Below are 21,618 nucleotides of genomic sequence, written 5' to 3' on the forward strand. Positions count from 1 at the left end.
CATGTCTGTGACGGAAAAAAAACTTTTTTTTTTAAACTATGTTTTTCACGTGTTTTTCATGCAAGGGAAATCTTTGAAACCTTTTACCGATTGCTTTGAAATTTTGCCACAACGTTGCATTCAAACAGGCGCGTGTTTTCATATACAGTACCTACTATATACATGCCTCACCTGTGATATGAAAAAAACATACTTTTTGTTTAAAACAGAGCCATCTGTTCGACGTAAGAACAACTCACGCTGAAATCTCCAAAGGTTCTTCACCAATTGCTTTGAAATGTTTACACATCGTTCCATTCGAATAAGTACGTGTTTTTATATACCTACTATATAGATGACATACCTCTGACAGGTAAAAACATTTTTATTTTAAACAGTGCTATCTGTTGTACGTAATAGCAACATACACTATACTTAATATGCTACGATTGCATTGATAAATTGAATTTTCATAGGTTTCGATTTATTTTCATTTTGATTTAATTATTTTTGTGTAACATTGTGTTTGAATTGAGCTGTGTTGTTTACCATAATGTTCATTTCGTAAATTTAAGAATAGATGCCCACTTGTGACAGGTAAAAACGTTCTTTTTTTTTTAAGAAACAGCGCAATCTGTTGCACGTAAAAGCAACACAGTAAATACTAAATATGTTACGATTACATTTCAATGTTTCCGATTGCACTGACAAATTGAATTTTCATAGATTTTGATTTAATTTCATTTTGATTTAAGCATTTTGTCTTACATTGCTTTGGAGTTGAGCTGTTTTGTTTACCATACCATTCATTTCGTGAGTATAAGTATAGAGACCACACACCTGTGACAGGTAAAAACATGTTTTTTATGAAAAAAACAGCGCCATCTGTTGCATGTAAAGCAACACACACTTTACTAAATATATTACAATTCCATTTCATAGTTTCCGATTTCAATGATAAATTGAATTTTCATAATTACAATTTATTTTCATTTTGATTTAATTATTTTGTGTGACATTGCGTTGGAATTGAGCTGTGTTGTTTACCATACCGTTCATTTCGTGTGTGTAGCTTATTTTTTTTATTTTATCGTTGTTGATCAATTCGGTTTTTTAACTGTTTTTCTAATATTTCAGTGATGGGAGCATCAGATCACTTGATGTTCCCAATTTTCTAATGGGAACATCAGACCATTTGGGAATGCATCGAGGAGGGACTGGGGTAAGGTAGTGAGGACGAGGGAACAGGGGAAAGGGTAATGGTGGGGAGAACGAGGGGACGGGGAAGTTGGGGACGGAGAAGTTGAGAATGGTAGGGAGGACGAGGGGACAGTGGAGTGGGGAATGTATAGTAGGACGAGAGGACGGTGGATGGTGGGGAGGACAAAGGGACTGGAGAGGGGGACTTGTAGGGAGGACGACTAGATAGCGGAGGAGGTAATGCTGGGGAGGATGAAGGGACTGGGGAGTTGGGGATGGTGGGGACGAGGGGACAAAGGAATGGGGTTCGGTGGGGAGGACAAGGGGACTGGGAGAGTGGGGGATGGTGGAGATGACGAGGTGACTGGGGAGGGGGGAATGGTAGGGAGGACGAGGTAACGGGGGAGTGGGAGATGTTGGGGGAGGACGAGGGGACGGTGGAGTGGGGGATGATGGGAAGGACAAAGGGACGGGGGAGAAAGGGGGGGGGGAATGGTTGGGAGGACGAGGGGACGGGGGCAGGGGGGGAATGGTGGGGAGGACTGGGAGATAAGGGAAGCTGGCTGTGTCTCAGCAACGCCTTGCTGAGACACAGCAATGCGTGGCCGGGTACAGCTAATATATATATATATATATATATATATATATATATATATATATATATATATATATATATATATATATATATATATATATATATATATATATATGTAACTAGTAGCCAAAACGCACTTCTCGGCCTACTATGCAAGGCCCGATTCGCCTTGCCGATTTGCCGAGTGATTTTGTTTATTTTCGAACAAAATTTTCCAGATGGTTTATTTCAATTATTATTATTATATTATATTAAGAACATAAATTATTGACTTATTTATGTTAGTTTAGGTTAGGTTAGGTTAGGTGAGGTTGGTTAGGTTAGGTTAGGTGAGGTTGGTTAGGTTAGGTCATACATCTACGTTAGTTTTAACTCAAATTAAAAAAAATAACTTATACATAATGAAATGGATAGTTTTATTATTTCATAAGAAAAAGAATAGAAAAATATATAGATTCAGGAAAACTTGGCTTATTAGGCAAATCGGGCCTTGCATAGTAGGCCGAGTACTGCGTTCTGGCTACTAGGTACAACATTATATATATATATATATATATATATATATATATATATATATATATATATATATATATATATATATATATATATATTTGAAAGTTCTAAATGCTCTTCGCCCAGCCACTTGGGCCGGACGGTAGCTCGACGGTCTCGCTTCATTCAAGTTGGTGTTCAATCTCTGACCGTCCCAGTGGTTGGGCTCCAGTCCTCCTCCGAGTGCTGTACCACCACGTATCAAAAGAACATAGGAGAGTCTTTATGAACTCATTCAACCCCATGCCCGAGTGCATTCGGGTTGAGTTAATCTCAAGACCTTTAGATCTTTAGATCTTAAGGCAAACACTTAATGACTGGGCGCTCGTCCTGAACACCTTACCCCGGTTCTCCCACCAGTAATTGGGGACCTGGTTGTTTACCGATTTGCAGGTTGTGTTCCAGAAAAAAAAAAATAAAACTTGTAGGGCAAGACTTGCCATTAGCTATAGGAAGGGGATGATTTTAACCCGCTAACAGGATTCAGACGTCGTCTACTCCCGTACAAACCAGTGTAAACAAAAGAAAAAAATAATAGCAAAACATTACGAATGAGAGCGTATAAGCAGGCCTCATCACGGAGTTGATACAGCACCGTTCGTGATGTTGGAGTGACCCGCGCCGGCTAGGTGTTCCCCCTTCACGATGGAAACAAATTGAGGGAATCCATGTACAATGAGGCGGGATTAGAGCTTCCGTCTGAGTGACTACGGCTTGAGTACACAGCAGGCGTGACGTATCGGCCCTCCGTCGGCGCCTCCCACGTGAAGACGCCATTAATGAAGACTTACCGGAAACACTTTGAGGAAAATAGAGATTAATGAAGGCTTGCGCTCCCCATAAACTGTAATCATTTCACGAGCCCAGCCGCTAATATATCTTATGCTCTTCCTCTTATGAGGAAGGGGAAATTGTCAGCAATTTGAAGGAGAGCGAGTTGCCTGTCTCTGGACGGGGCGAGACACCTGCCCGTGGACGGATACACCTGCTCTTGGACGGATACACCTGCTCTTGGACGGATACACCTGCTCTTGGACGGATACACCTGCTCTTGGACGGATACACCTGCTCTTGGACAGATACACCTGCTCTTGGACGGATACACCTGCTCTTGGACGGATACACCTGCTCTTGGACGGATACCCCTGCTCTTGGACGGATACACCTGCTCTTGGACGGATACCCCTGCTCTTGGACGGATACCCCTGCTCTTGGACGGATACACCTGCCCATGGACGGGGCGAGCCACCAGCCCATGGACGGGGCGAGCCACCTGCCCATGGACGGGGCGAGCCACCTGCCCATGGACGGGGCGAGCCACCTGCCCGGGCCAACTAGAGACCTGTTTCTGACAAGTTGCGGTAGTGGGCAGCGACCTCTGCTCCTGCATATCTGACAGGGCGATCGTGATCAATACATCCCGTATTGGACCCCCAATCCTGTCTCCGACACAGGCTACTCACTCCGTCTCTATCACAGGCGACTCACCTGTCGGACGGGACGAGGCCTCTGTAACTGCAGGCGAGAAACTGACTCCCCTGCCTGTGGTTCGAGGCCTCGCAGCGGTATCGGTTCTTACGGTTTTCTTCGTTTTCGTAGACGGGCGTTTAACCCGTCGCGAGATACTCCTGTCGCGTTCCCACCAATAGCAACTAACTTCAGTGGGGACATGAAGCGAGTCGTCCCAGGCTGATGTTCTCTCGTCTGCTGTAGTCTCCCACCAGGGAGGTTGTTCTTCTGTACTGCAGACGACTACCTTGTCGCGGCGGGAGATGGTCGGGTGTCGCTCCCACCAGTGACAGCTCACCTCCCAGGGGACGTGGAGCGAGTCGTCCCAGTCGGAGGCAAGTTTACTATATTTTTCGTCCTCCCACCATGGACCCCTGTCCGTGCCTGTGACAGTGAGTATTTTGTCTTCATTTGTGAAGGGTACGCCGACGCCTACAGGGTCTACGTCATGTGGTGACGTGTCGATGTTTCCGTTTGACTTGACGTCAAGTGACGTGTCGACGTTCTCGCTAGACTTGACGCCTTGTGACGTGTTGACGTTGTTTAAGTTCGCAAGGGTGAGATCTGGCCTGACGCACTGCCGCCAAGGGGAATGTTGCTCCGGCGTGGTCCCCAACACCCAGCTGGAGACCTGGACTCCTACTGTCTTCCAGACGCCTGCGGGTTTAAGACACCTGTCCCAGCAGAGGCGCCGAGTCAGCAGGAAGGGGTGAGACAAGTCCCACTTCCCCAGCACCCACACCAGGACGAGGCAGACGGAGGCGCAGCAGAAGGTAACGCCCGTCCAACTGGCCTCTGGGGGCTCTGTCATTTTTGGGACCAGCCTCCCGACAACTGGAAAGGAGGCGAGCCAGGTCCTGACGCCGCCCTCGGGGACGTGCCGCTGATCAGTGACCAGCCTCCCGACAACAGGCAGGGAGGCGAGCCAGGGCGCGATGCCCCAGCGGCGGGTCACCTCACCAGACCTTCCCTGGACAATCCAGGGCGCCTCCTGCCGGACGCTCCTCGTCCAGGCCCAATAATGCAGGCAACATGCCACCTCTAACAGCAGCCAACCAGTTAAAACAATGACGAAAACGTTAGAAGCGCGAAGACAACTCATAATTTATACCTTTATCACAAATTATGCGAAATATTTATGTTGAAAAACCTTACTAGTTGGCGCCCAAATTTAGCTACGAAGTATACGACAGAGAGTCAGTTGTAAGTTAGCAGGGGCTGTTTAGGCCTACTGTCAGGCCCTGACAGGGGGAAGCCACTGTCACCGGAGCCTCACGTCACTGGACATCACGGAGCCTACGTCAGGGAGCCTCACGTCACTACACATCACGGTGCCTACGTCATGGAGCCTCACTGCACTGCACATCACGGTGCCTACGTCAGGGAGCCTCACGTCACTACACATCACGGTGCCTACGTCATGGAGCCTCACGGCACTGCACATCACGGTGCCTACGTCAGGGAGCCTCACGGCACTGCACATCACCACGGAGTAAACATCCGTGACTCAGATAAGGCCACAAAACAACTTGAAGATGATCTAGATAAGGTTTGGCCGAAAGATTGGTGGATGGTGTTTCATGTTCTAACTACTGGTGGTGAGTTGAGGATATAATAGTGGTACCAGAGGTCATTGGGGCAGTTTAAATAGGGGAACAAAATTGTGAAGGGGGTTATTGGGAGACTGGGAGGAGGAGGAGAAGAAGAGGTGTTAGACGGGGAAGACAGATTTGGCCTTATGCTACCTTCTGGAATCCCAGCATTATCTGACTTAAGACTTAAGCTGCCTTCTGGAGACTCCTGGGGGTGTGGCGGTGCACGAGGGCAAGGAACCGGGAGGGAGGGGTGATGTGGTGAGAGGGAGGGAGGGAGGGAAGGAAGGAAGAAAAGTGGGAAGGAATGGGGCAGAGAACGAGTGTGATGAGGAGGGTAGGTACGTGTGCAAGTGGGAGATAGGGAAGAAGTGGCGGGTAAAAAGAAGTCAGCAAAGATATAGAGGTAAAGAGGAGGTAAGAAGGATGAAGAAGTAGTAGGTAGAAAATAAAAGGGGAAAAATGGGAAGGAAAGGAAAATGGAAGGAGAACAAAAGGAAAGATAAGGGGGGTAAGGAGGAGAGATGGAGTTGATGCAATGGAGGAGAGCGGAATAAAGGTAATGGATAACGGTTAGGAGGAAAGATGAGAAGAACAGAGAGAGAGGAGTGATGATGGACGGTGGAGAGAAACAACTGAAGAAAGAATGTAATGGCGGTAACGACGAGTGTGTGTGGAGAGATTTAAGGGATGGAGGTAAAGGAAGGTGGCATACATCAGAGGTGCCAGGGGAAGAAGTTTTGGAGGAACAGAAAGGAGGAGGAGGAGGAGGAGAGAGAGAGAGAGAGAGAGAGAGAGAGAGAGAGAGAGAGAGAGAGAGAGAGAGAGAGAGAGAGAGAGAGAGAGAGAAAGAGAGAGAACCCCCCAAAAGAGTAGATTGTGGGGGATCCACTAAATTAGACGACCAACAGTTAAAGAGGCGGGGCACAGGAGTTAAGACGACGTAGATAAAAATAAATCTGGCTAAGCACATCTGAGTTAAAAGCATATTTAGTTCGAATCCTCATCACTGCTCCTCCGGATTTTCTCCTCAATAATAATAATAATAATAACAATAATAATAATAATAATAATAATAGCATTATTATTATTATTTTTCTTATTATTATTCTTATTATTATTCTTATAGTATTATTATATTATATATCACGTCTTCAGCTGCAGTTAACACTGACGTTAAGAGTCTAAGACTTCACATTTGCCGTGAAACTGTAGAAGTATTGCATGTATGTTATACTTTATTGACTCATAATACTTATGATAAAAAATGAGTAATTAAATCCTTATTAATGCAGTAAAACTTTTCATTACTAATAAAAGTGTTAAAAATCATGACAACCACAGCCCAGCGGCATCAACAAATTCCCAGCTAATCCAGTACGGGAAATGTTAACTATTTATAATTGGAGGATTCAACATTAAATATATTTATTTTGTTCCATTTCCTCCAAGGGATGTATAAAAGAACTATTTTGGTGCTGGCGTTTTAGAGTAAGCATTTTGGTGTTGACGTGTTAGAGTAAGTATTTTGGTGTTGACTATTTTAAGTAGGCCTTCCAATGTTATGACAGCGTAAGTATTATGGTGTTGCGTTAGGATTAGCATTCTAGCATTGACCAGTTAGAATAAGCATTCAATCACTGACCAGTTAGGGTAAACATTCAGATGCACAATCACAAGTCTAAAATTGATCAATAATCAAATAACCATCAATAATTAAATAACTTTATTTGAAAATGTCATTACACAAAAAGGGTTACAACATTGGTTACATACAAGGTACAAGGCTACTTGTCATAAGTTGTAGAGCTCCTCCACCTCCTCAAATGGCGGGTAGGAACCATGGATACAGTGAGCATTTCCTCTCTGGATCGCCACACTATGGCGCTGAAAAAGAAAACCGGCAGCTCTAGGGTCTCTAGTTGTTTCAATTAGCTTGGACCCCAACTCCTTCAAAAAGCTAGCAGCACTTTTACCCCAGGCACCAAGTGTCTCTGAGGCAATGTGGACAAAATTGTAGTGGTGCTCAAGGTCTCTGTATTTATGTGACTTGGCTGCTTCCCGGTGATTGGCAGCTCCTCCTGCCTGTGCAGCACTGAAGTCAACATAGGTGATGGCTAAAGATGAAACGCAAGTGTAGTCCCACACCAACTGTCTACCATTCTTCCAGAGGTTAACCGTGATTCCATCTGGGCGACCGACAGGCTCATCAGAGTTGCGGGACATTAGGTAATGGGGCTCTCTCTCTCTGCTGGACAACCGGCTGTGGCAAGGCTTCTCTCAATAATGTCGTTAACCACGCCGTGTCTTGCATGCCATCCTCCTGTCATTTGGCAGAGAAGCCCATGCCGTCCGTACCTGTCGGCCTCTGCCTCGCTGCATATACACCTCTATTCGGTGTGGATTGGGGCAGCGAGGCGGAGAGCCACGGCAATTCGGAGGGCCTGCGGTGTGAGACGGGTGCCGGTTGCTGACATTGGGGTTGCTAATAGGAAGTCACCTGCATGGGGAGTTGCTACAGCTCTAAGTCGGGCAGTGTCATGTGGTGTTGTTGTAGCTTCTAGCAAAGTCGCAACTTCTTGGTCGGCAATGGGGCGATCCCAGCTGGATTGCTTATGGGCTTCAGTAGGCGGTGGATGGGGTGCTGGTCCTGCGAGAGAGACCCATTTGGTTGTGCAGTCTGTGAAGCTGATATCATGTACTCCTGCTCGTTGAACTAGGTGCTCAGGTAGAATTTTATTCACCAAGTTGTCAGACGCCACTGAAGAGGACAGGAACGCTGGTACAGCAATTTGTGTTGCTGTGCGCACGCCAAGGCTCCCGAGTCTGACAGGAAGGGAGGCCTGTTTCCACTGTGAGTCGCTGAGGGACACACTCCTAGGTGCTCCTCCAAGAGGAGCACCTAGGAGTGTGCTGTCCTCAGGGTTGGTTGTATGAATATCAGGCAAAACAACCTTTATTTGCTCTATTATGTGCTGGTTGGTGGAGGTTATTTCGCACTTGGAAGGGTTCAGGGTGAGGCCAAGACTTGCTCCTTGCTCCTGAATTATTCTTATGTCGTCCAAGAGTGAGGCTGGGGAGCCGGCTAGAGTACCATCGTCCAAAAAACAAATATTGAGCTCACTGGACAGGTTATCGGTGACTTCCTTGATGTAGTACTAGGCAGAAAAGAAAAGGAACAAGGGGGGTCACCTTGTTGGACACCTTCTTGTGATTCAATTTCATGTTCCCCGAAAAGCAAAGTTAGATTCTTGCTGTAGCATGAGTTTACAAACGGGTAGAGGGAAGGAAAAAGACGATGAACCGCACTGAGTACTGAATCCCTTCTAACCAGATTGAAAGCATTTTTGAAGTCCAGTTTTATCAGTGCTTTTTCATCCGTAATGTTGGCAATGTAGGTTCTAGCTGCATGAGCCGCTGCCTCACACTCTTGTGAAATGCTAAACCCAAGCTGTTTTGGCTTCATCATGTCGGCTGCTGCCTGACTAACTGTTCTAGCAGCAGTCTTATACATATATTATATATATATATATATATATATATATATATATATATATATATATATATATATATATATATATATATATATATATATATATATATATACATATATATATATATATACATATATATATATATGTTGTTAAATATGATCGAAAAAATAAGATTAATAATTCTAACACGAATTTTCTCAATATTTCTTATGTTTCTTTTTTACTGTCGATGGTAATTGAAAATTCAATTCTCCAAAATTCATTTTTATTTCTAGTCTGACACAACGCTTGAACGCGTTTCGTATTAACGTATTACATTTTCAAAGATTTTAATCCCTCCCTTAAAGTCTTTGAAAATGTAATAAGTTATTACGAAACGTGTTCAAGCGTCGCGTCAGACTAGAAATAAAAATGAATTTTGGAGAATTGATTTTTCAATTACCATCGACGGTAAAAAAAAACATAAGAAATATTGATAAAATTCGTGTTAGAATTATTAATCTTACTTTTTCGGTCATATTTAACAACATATTATATATATATATATATATATATATATATATATATATATATATATATATATATATATATATATATATGTGTAACTGAAAACTCACACCCCAGACCATGGTCCTGGGGACCATTCAGGCTTGTTTGCATATATGTATATATATATATATATATATATATATATATATATATATATATATATATAAGAAACATAAGAAATATTGATAAAATTCGTGTTAGAATTATTAATCTTACTTTTTCGGTCATATTTAACAACATATTATATATATATATATATATATATATATATATATATATATATATATATATATATATATATATATATATATATATATATATATATATATATATATCACAATAGAGACGACAGAAACATCAATTAAGGTTCTACTCTCGTCTCTGTGGCTCCAGTGGCCCTGCCAATTAAAATTATATTGTCCAATATTCTGCTGTATACTATTGTTCGTTCGCTTGTGTATTAAAATGTATTGTTATGTGTATTACTGTCTTGTATACCGTTGGATTGTGTGTAGTTTCTAATTATTTGTGTATTAACCTGTCGAATGTTTCAGCAATGAGTATTATTGGTATAGCGTTGTATGTTTGTTGTATGAAATGTTATTTCCATGTGTATTTTTTGCATTTATATGCATTTAATTTATTAAAGCTTTAGGCATTTAATCATGCGGAGTAAAGCACCTGGCACACCTGACGTAACTGGTTCATCTAGGACATTTGACACACCTGGTATAACTGGTTATCTTGAGATGATTTTGCGGCTTTATTGTCCCCGCGGCCCGGTCCTCGACCAGGCCTCCTCCCCCAGGAAGAAGCCCGTGACAGCTGACTAACACCCAGGTACCTATTTTACTGCTAGGTAACAGAGGCATAGGGTGAAAGAAAGTCTGCCCATTGTTTCTCGTCGGCGCCCGTGATCGAACCTGGGACCACAGAATCACAAGTGCAGCGTGCTGTCTGCTCGGCCGACCGGCTCCAGGGTAGGTAGGTTGTCTAATTACCTGGATGTGTAAACCGGCTCCCTCCCTCCGACCGGTTCACCAAGGACATGTGGCAAACCTGAACAAATTAATGATAAAATACTGAAGGAAATGATAACGTGATCGCGCCCTTGCACTCCCCAGATACAAGCATAATTTTGCCCATATCCTGTTTTGAAAGGAATTCGTAGGGTGTACACTTTCCTAAATTGCCTGTAATGATGAACAAGCCGTAACTAGCGTGAACGCTCATATAAGGGGAATCAGAATCAACAGGCTATAACGATCCTAGCATCATGACTATCTCGCTGAACTTCACTACCAAAATTATGCTTGGATAGTTGGGATAAAATGTGGTAGGATAATTGTGGTTGATCCCCCCTGAACGATGAATTGAGTTCAGCTTCCCAGTAATCAATCTTCCGAGGCTGAGTTGATATGCACACTGCTGCTAGGTCGTTTACACTCTAACAGCAGTCATCAGTGACCTTAAATACAGCAGACAGTATTTAATATACTGTATAGTTAATGCAATGCCACATTAACTCACAAACAGAAATGTAAAATCTTTCCATGCGCACAGACACAAAAATTCACACACACACATACACTCGCGCACACACACATACGCACACACACACACACACACACACTCCAGTGTTTCTGTTTTTGTGTGTACACTGTTTTTAGTATAACAAATAGTCTTGGATACCAGCTAAAGAAAGTAAAGAATCTTGAAGTATACGGCTCATGTAGGTACGATCTTATGTCACCTTATTGTCAAAAGATCACACCGCCAGCCCTCAACCCCCCCCCCCCCCCTCCACCAAATACCACTCGCCCCCCCCACACACCTTCATTCCATTTCCTCCCTCTCTCCCTCGCTCTATTATCCTCCGCCTCGCTCTATTACGCTCTGCCTCGCTCTATTACGCTCTGCCTCGCTCTATTACGCTCTCCCTCGCTCTATTACCCTCTGCCTCGCTCTATTACGCTCTCCCTCGCTCTATTACCCTCTGCCTCGCTCTATTACGCTCTCCCTCGCTCTATTACCCTCTGCCTCGCTCTATTACGCTCTGCCTCGCTCTATTACGCTCTCCCTCGCTCTATTACGCTCTCCCTAGCTCTATTACCCTCTCCCTCACTCTATTACGTTCTCCCTCGCTCTATTACCTTCTGCCTCGCTTTATTACGCTCTCCCTCGCTCTATTACCCTCTGCCTCGCTCTATTACGCTCTCCCTCGCTCTATTACCCTCTGCCTCGCTCTATTACGCTCTCCCTTGCTCTATTACCCTCTGCCTCGTTCTATTACGCTCTCCCTCACTCTATTACCTTCTGCCTCGCTCTATTACGCTCTCCCTCGCTCTATTACCCTCTGCCTCGCTCTATTACCCTCTCCCTCGCTCTATTACGCTCTCCCTCGCTCTATTACCCTCTCTCTCGCTCTATTACGCTCTCCCTCGCTCTATTACGCTCTGCCTCGCTCTATTACGCTCTCCCTCGCTCTATTACGCTCTCCCTAGCTCTATTACCCTCTCCCTCACTCTATTACGCTCTCCCTCGCTCTATTACCTTCTGCCTCGCTTTATTACGCTCTCCCTCGCTCTATTACCCTCTGCCTCGCTCTATTACGCTCTCCCTCGCTCTATTACCCTCTGCCTCGCTCTATTATGCTCTCCCTTGCTCTATTACCCTCTGCCTCGTTCTATTACGCTCTCCCTCACTCTATTACCTTCTGCCTCGCTCTATTACGCTCTCCCTCGCTCTATTACCCTCTGCCTCGCTCTATTACCCTCTCCCTCGCTCTATTACGCTCTCCCTCGCTCTATTACCCTCTCTCTCGCTCTATTACGCTCTCCCTCGCTCTGTTACCCTCTCCCTCGCTCTATTACGCTCTCCCTCGCTCTATTACCCTCTCCCTCGCTCTATTACGCTCTTCCTCGCTCTCTCCCACTCTCCTTCTCTCCCTCCCACTCTCCTTCTCTCCCTCCCATCCCTCCCTTCCTCCATCTCCTTCACTTCATCCCTCTCCCTCCCCCTCCACCCTTCCCTCCTGCCTCCTGCCACCGGCTGACCCACCCCTCCGTACCCCCACTCACCATACACACAAACACACACACACCCTCGCTCAAGTTGGGACCTGAATTGTACTGAATTGTACTCTCTCTCTCTCTCTTTCTCTTGCTCTCTCTCTCTCTTGCCCTCTCTCTTGCTCCCTCTCTCTATCTTGCTAGCAACTGGAGGACAGAAAATTATAGTAGTCATATATAACCCCCCCCACCAAACAACAGAAGACCCAGACAGGAATATGATAGAAACAACTTGGCCACCATCAACATAATAGAGAGAGCAGCTTCTGTGGCTAGCAGGAACAGAGCCAGACTACTAATCATGGGAGACTTCGACCACGGGAAGATAGAGTGGGAGAACAGATACCCACATGGAGGACCAGACACATGGAGAGCAAAGCTGCTGGACGTGGCAACAAGAAACTTTCTAAGTCAACACGTCAAGGGACCGATAAGAATGAGAGGAGGGGATGAACCAGCCTTGCTTGATCTTTTATTTACCGTAAATGAGTCGGATATAAGGGAAGTTAAGTTGGAAGCCCTCCTGGGAATGAGTGATTATAGTGTATTGATCTTTGAGTACCTGGTTGAGCTAGGAACTATCTCCCCCCAAAAAAAGAAATGGGAAACAAAGGGCTGGCGTACCGAAAGGGAAACTATGAGGAGATGAATAAATTCCTAAGGGATAGGACTCATGGGACACAGAACTCATAGCTAAGTCCATACAAGACATGATGGACTATGTCACCCAAAAGTGTCAGGAGGCGGTAAACAGGTTTGCCCCAGCCCAATAGGAAAAAACAGAGAAGCAAAGGAAGAATCCGTGGTTTAATAGGGAATGTATGAAAGCAAAGAAGCTGAACAAAAGGGCGTGGAGGAACTTCCGTAATAACAGAACACCAGAAAGTAGAGAGAGATACCAGAGAACCAGGAACGAGTATGTTAGTGTGAGAAGAGCAGCTGAGAAAAGGTATGAAAATGATATAGCTAATAAAGCCAAGACCGAACCAAAGCTACTGCACAGTCACATCAGGAGGAAAACAACAGTAAAGGAACAGGTGATGAAACTTAGAACGGGTGAGGACAGGTACACAGAGAATGACAAAGAGGTGTGTGAAGAACTCAACGAGAGGTTCCAGGAGTTCTTTACAATAGAACAAGGAGAGGTCACGGCGCTAGGAGGGGTTGCCGCAAACCAGGCGACCTTGGAAGGGTTCGAAATTACAAGAGATGAGGTTAAGAGGCACCAATTGGAGCTGGACGTGAGAAAGGCTGTTGGGCCGGACGGAATCTCACCATGGGTATTGAAAGAGTGTGCAGGAGCACTTTGTTTGCCACTCTCCATAGTGTATAGTAGGTCACTGGAAACGGGAGACCTACCAGAAATATGGAAGACGGCTAATGTAGTCCAATATACAAAAAGGATGACAGACAATAGGCACTGAACTACAGGTCAGTGTCCTTAACTTGTATACCATGCAAGGTGATGGAGAAGATCGTGAGAAAAAACCTAGTAACACATATGGAGAGAAGAGGCTTCGTGACAACTCATCAACATGGGTTCAGGTAGAGTAAATCTTGCCTGACTGGCTTAATAGAATTCTACGATCAGGTGACAAAGATTAAGCAAGAAAGAGAAGGATGGGCGGACTGCATTTTTTTGACTGTCGGAAAGCCTTTTGCACAGTACCCCATAAAAGGCTGATGCATATGTTGGAGAAACAGGCAGGAGTAGGCGATGAGTCACAATAACGTGGCTGAAGTATGTTGACCAGACCACACACTAGAAATTGAAGGGACGACGACGTTTCGGTCCGTCCTAGACCATTCTCAAGTCGATTGTGAGAATGGTCCAGGACGGACCGAAACGTCGTCGTCCCTTCAATTTCTAGTGTGTGGTCTGGTCAACAGGCAGGAGTAACTGGTAGGGCAAACCAGTGGATAAGGGAGTACCTAAGCAATAGGAAGCAGAAAGTTACAATGAGGGGTGAGACCTCAGATTGGCGTGAAGTCACCAGTGGAGTCCCATAGGGCTCTGTACTCGGACCTATCCTGTTTCTGATATACGTAAATGATCTCCTGGAGGGTATAGACTCATTCCTCTCAATGTTTGCTGACGACGCCAAAATTATGAGAAGGATTAAGACAGAAGAGGACAGCTTGAGGCTTCAAGAAGACCTGGACAAGCTGCAGGAATGGTCGAACAAATGGTTGTTAGAGTTTAACCCAAGCAAATGTAATGTAATGAAGATAGGTGTAGGGAGCAGGAGACCAGATACAAGGTATCATTTGGGAGATGAAACACTTCAAGAGTCAGAGAGAGAGAAAGACCTGGGGGTTGATATCACGCCAGACGAATCCCCTGAAGCTCATATCAAGAGGATAACAGCAGCAGCATATGCCAAGCTGGCTAACATAAGAATGACCTTTAGAAACTTGTGTAAGGAATCTTTCAGAACATTATATACCACATATGTCACACCAATCCTGGAGTATGCGGCCCCAGCATAGAGTCCATATCTAATCAAGCATAAGATTAAACTGAAAAAGGTTCAAAGGTTTGCCATCAGACTAGTACCCGAACTGAGGGGTATGAGCTACGAGGAGAGACTACGGGAATTAAACCTCATGTCACTGGGAGATAAAAGAGTTAGAGGGGACATGATCACCAACAAGATTCTCAGAGGAATTGATAAGGTAGATAAAGACAGACTTTTTAACACAAGAGGCACACGCACTAGGGGACACAGGTGGAAACTGAGTGCCCAAATGAACCATGAGACGTTAGAAGGATTTTTTTCAGTGTCAGAGTAGTAGACAAATGGAATGCATTAGGAAGTTATGTGGTGGAGGCCGACTCCATACACAGCTTCAAGTGTAGATATGATAGAGCCCAGTAGGCTCAGGAACCTGTACACCAGTTGATTGACGGCTGAGAGGCGGGACCAAAGAGCCAGAGCTCAATCCCTGCAAGCACAACTAGGTGAGTACACACACACACACACACACACACATCTAGGAGTTGAAATCACACCAAACCTGTCTCCTGGAGCCCACATAAAATGAATTACGTCTGCGGCATATGCGAGGCTGGCTAACATCAGAACAGCCTTCAGGAACCTGCGTAAGGAATCATTCAGAACCCTGTATACCACATATGTAACACCAATACTGGAGTATGCGGCCCCAGCATGGAGCCCGTACCTTGTCAAGCACAAGAAGGAATTAGAAAAATTTCAGAGGTATGTCACTAGGCTAGTCTCAGAACTAAGAGGCATGAGTTACAAGGAAAGGCTGCGTGAGATGCACCTCACGACACTGGAAGACAGAAGACTTAGAGGAGACATGATCACTACCTACAAAATCTTCAGGGTTATTGACAGGGTAGACAAGGATAAATTATTCAACACGGGTAGTACGCAAACAAGGGGACGCAGGTGGAAACTGAGTACCCAAATGAGCCACAGGGACGTTAGAAAGAACTTTTTCAGTGTCAGAGTAGTTAACAAGTGTAATGCATTAGGCAGTGATGTAGTGGAAGCTGACTCCATACACAGTTTTAAATGTAGTTATGATAGGGCCCAGTAGGTTCAGGAATCTGTTCACCAGTTGAGAGGCGGGACCAAAGAGCCAGAGCTCAACCCCCGCAAACACAACTAGGTGAGTATACTCACACACACACACACACACACACACACACACACACACACACACACACACACACACACACACACACACACACACACACACACACACACACACACACATGATCACCACATTCAAGATTCTGAAGGGAATTGATAGGGTAGATAAAGACAGGCTATTTAACATAAAGGGAACACGCACTAGGGGACACAGGTGGAAACTGAGTGCCCAAATGAGCCACAGAGATATTAGAAAGAACTTTTTTAGTGTGAGAGTGGTTAACAAATGGAATGCATTAGGAAGTGATGTGGTGGAGGCTGACTCCATACACAGTTTCAAGTGTAGATATGATAGAGCCCGATAGGCTCAGGAATCTGTACACCTGTTGATTGACGGTTGAGAGGCGGGACCAAAGAGCCAGAGCTCAACCCCCGCAAACACAACTAGGTGAGTACAACTAGGTGAGTACACACTCACACATTACACGTAACAGAAACAAATGATAATCACAACAACAACACAAGAACACACATTAACAACTCTTAAGTGTTGATACGCCTCATTTAACACAATCAAACACAACTTACCGGATGAGCCGATGAGCAGCACCTCACGCCTCACTAAACCTCCAGAAACAATGCAATTTCTCGCAGAGAGAGAAACAATAAAAAATATTTACTCAGGATTTTAAGAATATCTTAACCAAGGTGTCGAAAAAAGCGACGTTCATATCCCAAAGCATAAAATATTACACAATTTTGCTCGTTGTCTAGAAATTGCATCCATTTTGCTGTCTTGTGGTTCACATCTTTAGATTATAACGCCTCGGCAAGATATATATTTTCATAATTTCAAAACTATATAATTACGAGAGAGAGCGAGCGAGAGAGAGAGAGAGAGAGAGAGAGAGAGAGAGAGAGAGAGAGAGAGAGAGAGAGAGAGAGAGCGAGAGAGAGAGAGAGAGAGAGAGAGAGAGAGAGAGAGAGAGAGAGAGAGAGAGAGAGAGAGAGAGAGAGAGAGAGAGAGAGAGAGAGAGAGAGAGAGAGAGAGAGAGAGAGAGAATGAGTACAAAAGTACAGTGACCAATAAAAGCAGCTTCGATTGTTTTCACAGTATTGTGGAAAAATATAAATACGAAGCTAAATAAATTGACATGTGGGATTACAAATCCAGATTAAGCCCTAATGAGAGACAAGATTTTAGGGAATTATTTTTTTAGATTTATAGAGAAACCAACGTCACTGTTAACATTAGGTGTATAGGCAGTAACTGACTAATCAAATTCACCTTTTAAGGCTTAGACTTAAGGATACAATGATTGTATTAATGTATTCTAAGGCTGAGGTTTACGACTTCAGACCCTGTGAGTCCCACTTCAGAGTCTGTGAGTCACACTTCAGACTCTGTGAGTCACACTTCAGACCCTGTGAGTCACACTTCAGACTCTGTGAGTCACACTTCAGACCCTGTGAGTCACACTTCAGACCCTGTGAGTCACACTTCAGAGTCTGTGAGTCACACTTCAGACTCTGTGAGCCACACCTGGTACTTGAGATAAATGTATCAGGATCTTCAAAGTCTTCAACTATTTTGTTTCTGTTGCTCTGGAGACACGAACACAGTTCTCGGTGCCTGTCGTGACCCGCGGCAACTGTCTCGTCTTGTGACAGTCGTCCCGAGGGAGGAGAGAAGGCAAGACAGTCGTCCCGAGGGAGGAGAGGGATAGACAGTCGTCCCGAGGGAGGAGAGAAGGCAAGACAGTCGTCCCGAGGGAGGAGAGAGGGCAAGACAGTCGTTCCGAGGTAGGAGAGGGCAAGACAGTCGCCCCGAGGGAAGAGAGGGCAAGACAGTCGTCCCGAGGAAGGAGAGAAGGCAAGACAGTCGTCCTGAGGGAGGAGAGTAGGCTAGACAGACGTCCCGAGGGAGGAGAGGGCAAGACAGTCGCACCGAGGGAGGAGAGGGCAAGACAGTCGTACCGAGGGAGGAGAGGGCAAGACAGTCGTACCGAGGGAGGAGAGGGCAAGACAGTCGTCCCGAGGGAAGAGAGGGCAAGACAGTCGTACCGAGGGAGGAGAGGGCAAGACAGTCGTCCCGAGGGAAGAGAGGGCAAGACAGTCGTACCGAGGGAGGAGAGGGCAAGACAGTCGTCCCGAGGGAGGAGAGGGGCGGCCATCAGTGCCAGCAATTAGTTTCCTTCTCCAGGGGGAAGAAGGAGGAAGGAACGGAGAGGCAGTTCTCCCTTGAGATGCAATCTTGTGATGAACTTGAGGCGTTATGTGCTCCACCCCATCATTCTTGCCTCTCTCTCTCTCTGTCTCTCTCTCTCTCTCTCTCTCTCTGTCTCTGTCTCTGTCTCTGTCTCTGTCTCTCTGTCTCTGTCTCTGTCTCTGTCTCTGTCTCTATCTCTCTCTCTCTCTCTCTCTCTCTCTCTCTCTCTCTCTCTCTCTCTCTCTCTCTCTCTCTCTCTCTCTGTCTGTCTCTCTGTCATACTCTCTCTCATACTCTCTCACTCTCTCTCCCACTCTTCTGTTCTCTCTCTCTCTTACATTTTACCAATAAGAGATAAATATATATAAAGCCGAGTTATGAAGGAGAGGTATAGGAAGGGGAGACGGAGCAGCAGAGGTAATAATGAACGAGAGAAAGAGGGGACAGAAAGAGAAATAAAGGCCGGGAGAGAGAGTAATAACAACGTAGTGTTTGGAGATGCATTATAACCTAAGAATAACAGCATCATAACAGTCGCTAACGAGCGGATGAAGGGACTCGATTAGCGTAAACACTTATATAATGCGCTAATGAATTACCGGCAATATTGCTAATAATACTTATTTTGTTATTTCTGCCTTAATTATAAATATATATCTCATCCTCATTATGAAAAAAATAAACCTAAAAAAGAAGGGATAGACGATAAACACCAAACAAAATTATTGGATAATTTGTCTCGTCTTAAGTGAAATTAAAAAAGAATCGTCCAGTATTTGTTGTATTATTTTTTCTGGCCCTAGAACTTGTGGAGGAAGATCCTGGCGTCCAGGGGGACAGTCTGTCGTGGGAGGGGGGTTATGGAGAGGGGGTTGTGGGGGGGGGGCGGAGGTAGGGTGGAGAGGGAAGGGGGAGAGGTGGAAGGGGGGGGGGATAGGTAGAAGGGGGGAATTTTTTTGGGGGGGGTTGAGGGGGTTGACCGCAACTCGTGGGGTTAATGGTGGCAGAGATTATATACCGGTTAAGGCTCCAGTGATGGCCTCTGGAATTCCTGCAGCCTTTATAAAAAATGGGATTTATGGCCAACTTATAAATTAAATTATGAGAAAGTGTTCAGATTTTTTTATTTTATTTTTACATTTTGTTTTTGCACAGGTGGGTACCGGGGTGAACGACCCGTGACTCCTGTTAGCAGGCTGAGAGCTCTCCCGTCCCATAGTTCCTGGCGAGCCTTACCGTATTAGTTACCTTGAACACAACCAGTCAGTCGGTTCAAGGAACACAGCTGACCCTCTCTGTCCAAGGCTCGAACCCAACCCAAATTGCTAGCAAGGTGGAGGTAGCAACCCTACTACTGCACCTCATGGCCGTGTTGTGCTTACGAAGGCGATGAGTCACAATAACGTGGCGAAAGTATGTTGACCAGACCACACACTAGAAGGTGAAGGGACGACGACGTTTCGGTCCGTCCTGGACCATTCTAGAGTCGATTGTGAGAATTCTCAAGTCACAATCGACTTGATCCATGACGGACCGAAATGTCGTCGTCCCTTCTCCTTCTAGTATGTGGTCTGGTCAAAGTGTTGTGCTTACCTTTCTGTGAGTAAGGGGATTGGTGGGGTTCAGTTCCATTAACCTCTCTTCATCGCTAAATCCTCTCATTTCTGGTACAAGCCAAGTCGAAAACGTCTGTTTGTTTCAAAGGATTCTTTTCGCTCTTTCCTGGTTGCGGATCTCATAACTGAGTTGAATATGGTTTTGAATATTTTTCATATATTCGCAAACTTTTATGTACCGGTGATGGTATCGTGTTTAAGTGTGCATCTGGTTTTTGTATTAAAATTATATCCCTTCCAAACTCATTTTATCTTTCAAAATTCTTTTAGTTGCCTTCTCCTCTTTCTGGTCTTTTATCACCCCTTTGCATCTGTTTGACGTTGCACTTATTCCTGTTAAACTCTAAGAGTCATTTGTCTGTCTATTCCTTGAGTTTGTCAAGGTCCTCCTGATGCATTGTACTGTTCTTCTTAGGTTTCTCTTTCCTAATTATCTTTGCCTCATCTGCAAGCATTGATATGCACGAGCTCGAGTAAGTCGTTTTCATAGATTAGGAACACCAATGAGCCTTAAACAGAGTCCCGTGAGACTGTAACTTACTTTCCCCCAGCCTGACACAGTTTGTGACTAATGATATTTAATTTCCTGTCCGTTGGGTACTCCCTTACCCAATTCAGTGTATTTCCAATTATCCCAGCATATATCTCAAACATATACACTAGCAGTTTTTTAGAAAGTGTTTAAAATGATTTTTTGAGAGTCAAGAAAGATGTAGTCTTTGCAGTCATCTATATGTTCGCGTATCTTGGTCACTTTGTTATAGATAGCTATCATCTTGGACGTATGTTGAAGACTGTTGATGTCATTCCATAAATGTATGCCTCCGGTGACAAGATTTGTGTTATGTCTACTACCAAGACTCTTTACTGTGCATTAGGAGGTTCTTTCCCTTCATTGTGTATTGTTCTACTGTCCTCCTGTCACCCTGATATCACTTAGCTCTTCCATTGACAGAAGAAAATGCATATATGCTGGTTAGCACTATATACATGAATGGTCACGTCTGTGATAGGAAAAGAATAGTTTTTTGAAATCCAATAAGATTTGGAACAACCTCTACAGTTGTTTAGGTTTTGACGGAAATGTTTATAATCTGAGATTGTTCTGATTCTTCTCACCAATGCGTTGTGGAGCGGGTGAGATACAACACACACACAGGCCTCTCATCCCACGTGATCACTAACTCTGTGGGATCTGCCGCATCTGTTAATTTCTTTTTAAGTGTAGTCTGTCTCCACTTCTTCCCTTCCCTTGAGTTGAAGAAGTTCAATCTAATAAACAATTTGGACTACTGAGGCAGTTTCCATTTTTTCCTTATTGTTCTGGTCCCATCTAATGTAAATAGTCTATTGTATGTATATCATGTGAGCATTTGAGCATTTTATTTGTCGTCTTCATTTCTCCCTGCTTCTGTTTTCTTGTGTACCCCGGACGTGGCCATTCATGGACATGGTAAGAGATATGTTCTCGTTCATAGAGTGCCGTGGGTTATTGAGCACTCTACGAAATTATGGGGGTTGAAACTTTCAAGCGTTGTGAGGCTTAATTCCTTCATGCTGTCCTCGTAACTTGTGCCGTTCAGTTCAGAGCTTCCTTCTGAAGCTGTATTGTGTGGTTGCCGAGGCGTG

At 44.7% G+C, this 21,618-nt stretch overlaps 1 protein-coding gene across 1 annotated transcript; it reads left to right on the plus strand.

The window, feature by feature from the left end:
- The first annotated feature begins 5,177 nt into the window (after positions 1-5,177).
- LOC138367750 (uncharacterized) lies at positions 5,178-17,723 on the plus strand. Its single transcript, XM_069329698.1, has 2 exons — positions 5,178-5,433; positions 17,524-17,723. The coding sequence occupies exons 1-2, from the start codon at positions 5,178-5,180 to the stop codon at positions 17,721-17,723; spliced, it is 456 nt and encodes a 151-aa protein (XP_069185799.1).
- Positions 17,724-21,618: the final 3,895 nt, after the last annotated feature.

Source organism: Procambarus clarkii, chromosome 23 (assembly GCF_040958095.1).
Source record: "Procambarus clarkii isolate CNS0578487 chromosome 23, FALCON_Pclarkii_2.0, whole genome shotgun sequence".
Taxonomy (NCBI): domain Eukaryota; kingdom Metazoa; phylum Arthropoda; class Malacostraca; order Decapoda; family Cambaridae; genus Procambarus; species Procambarus clarkii.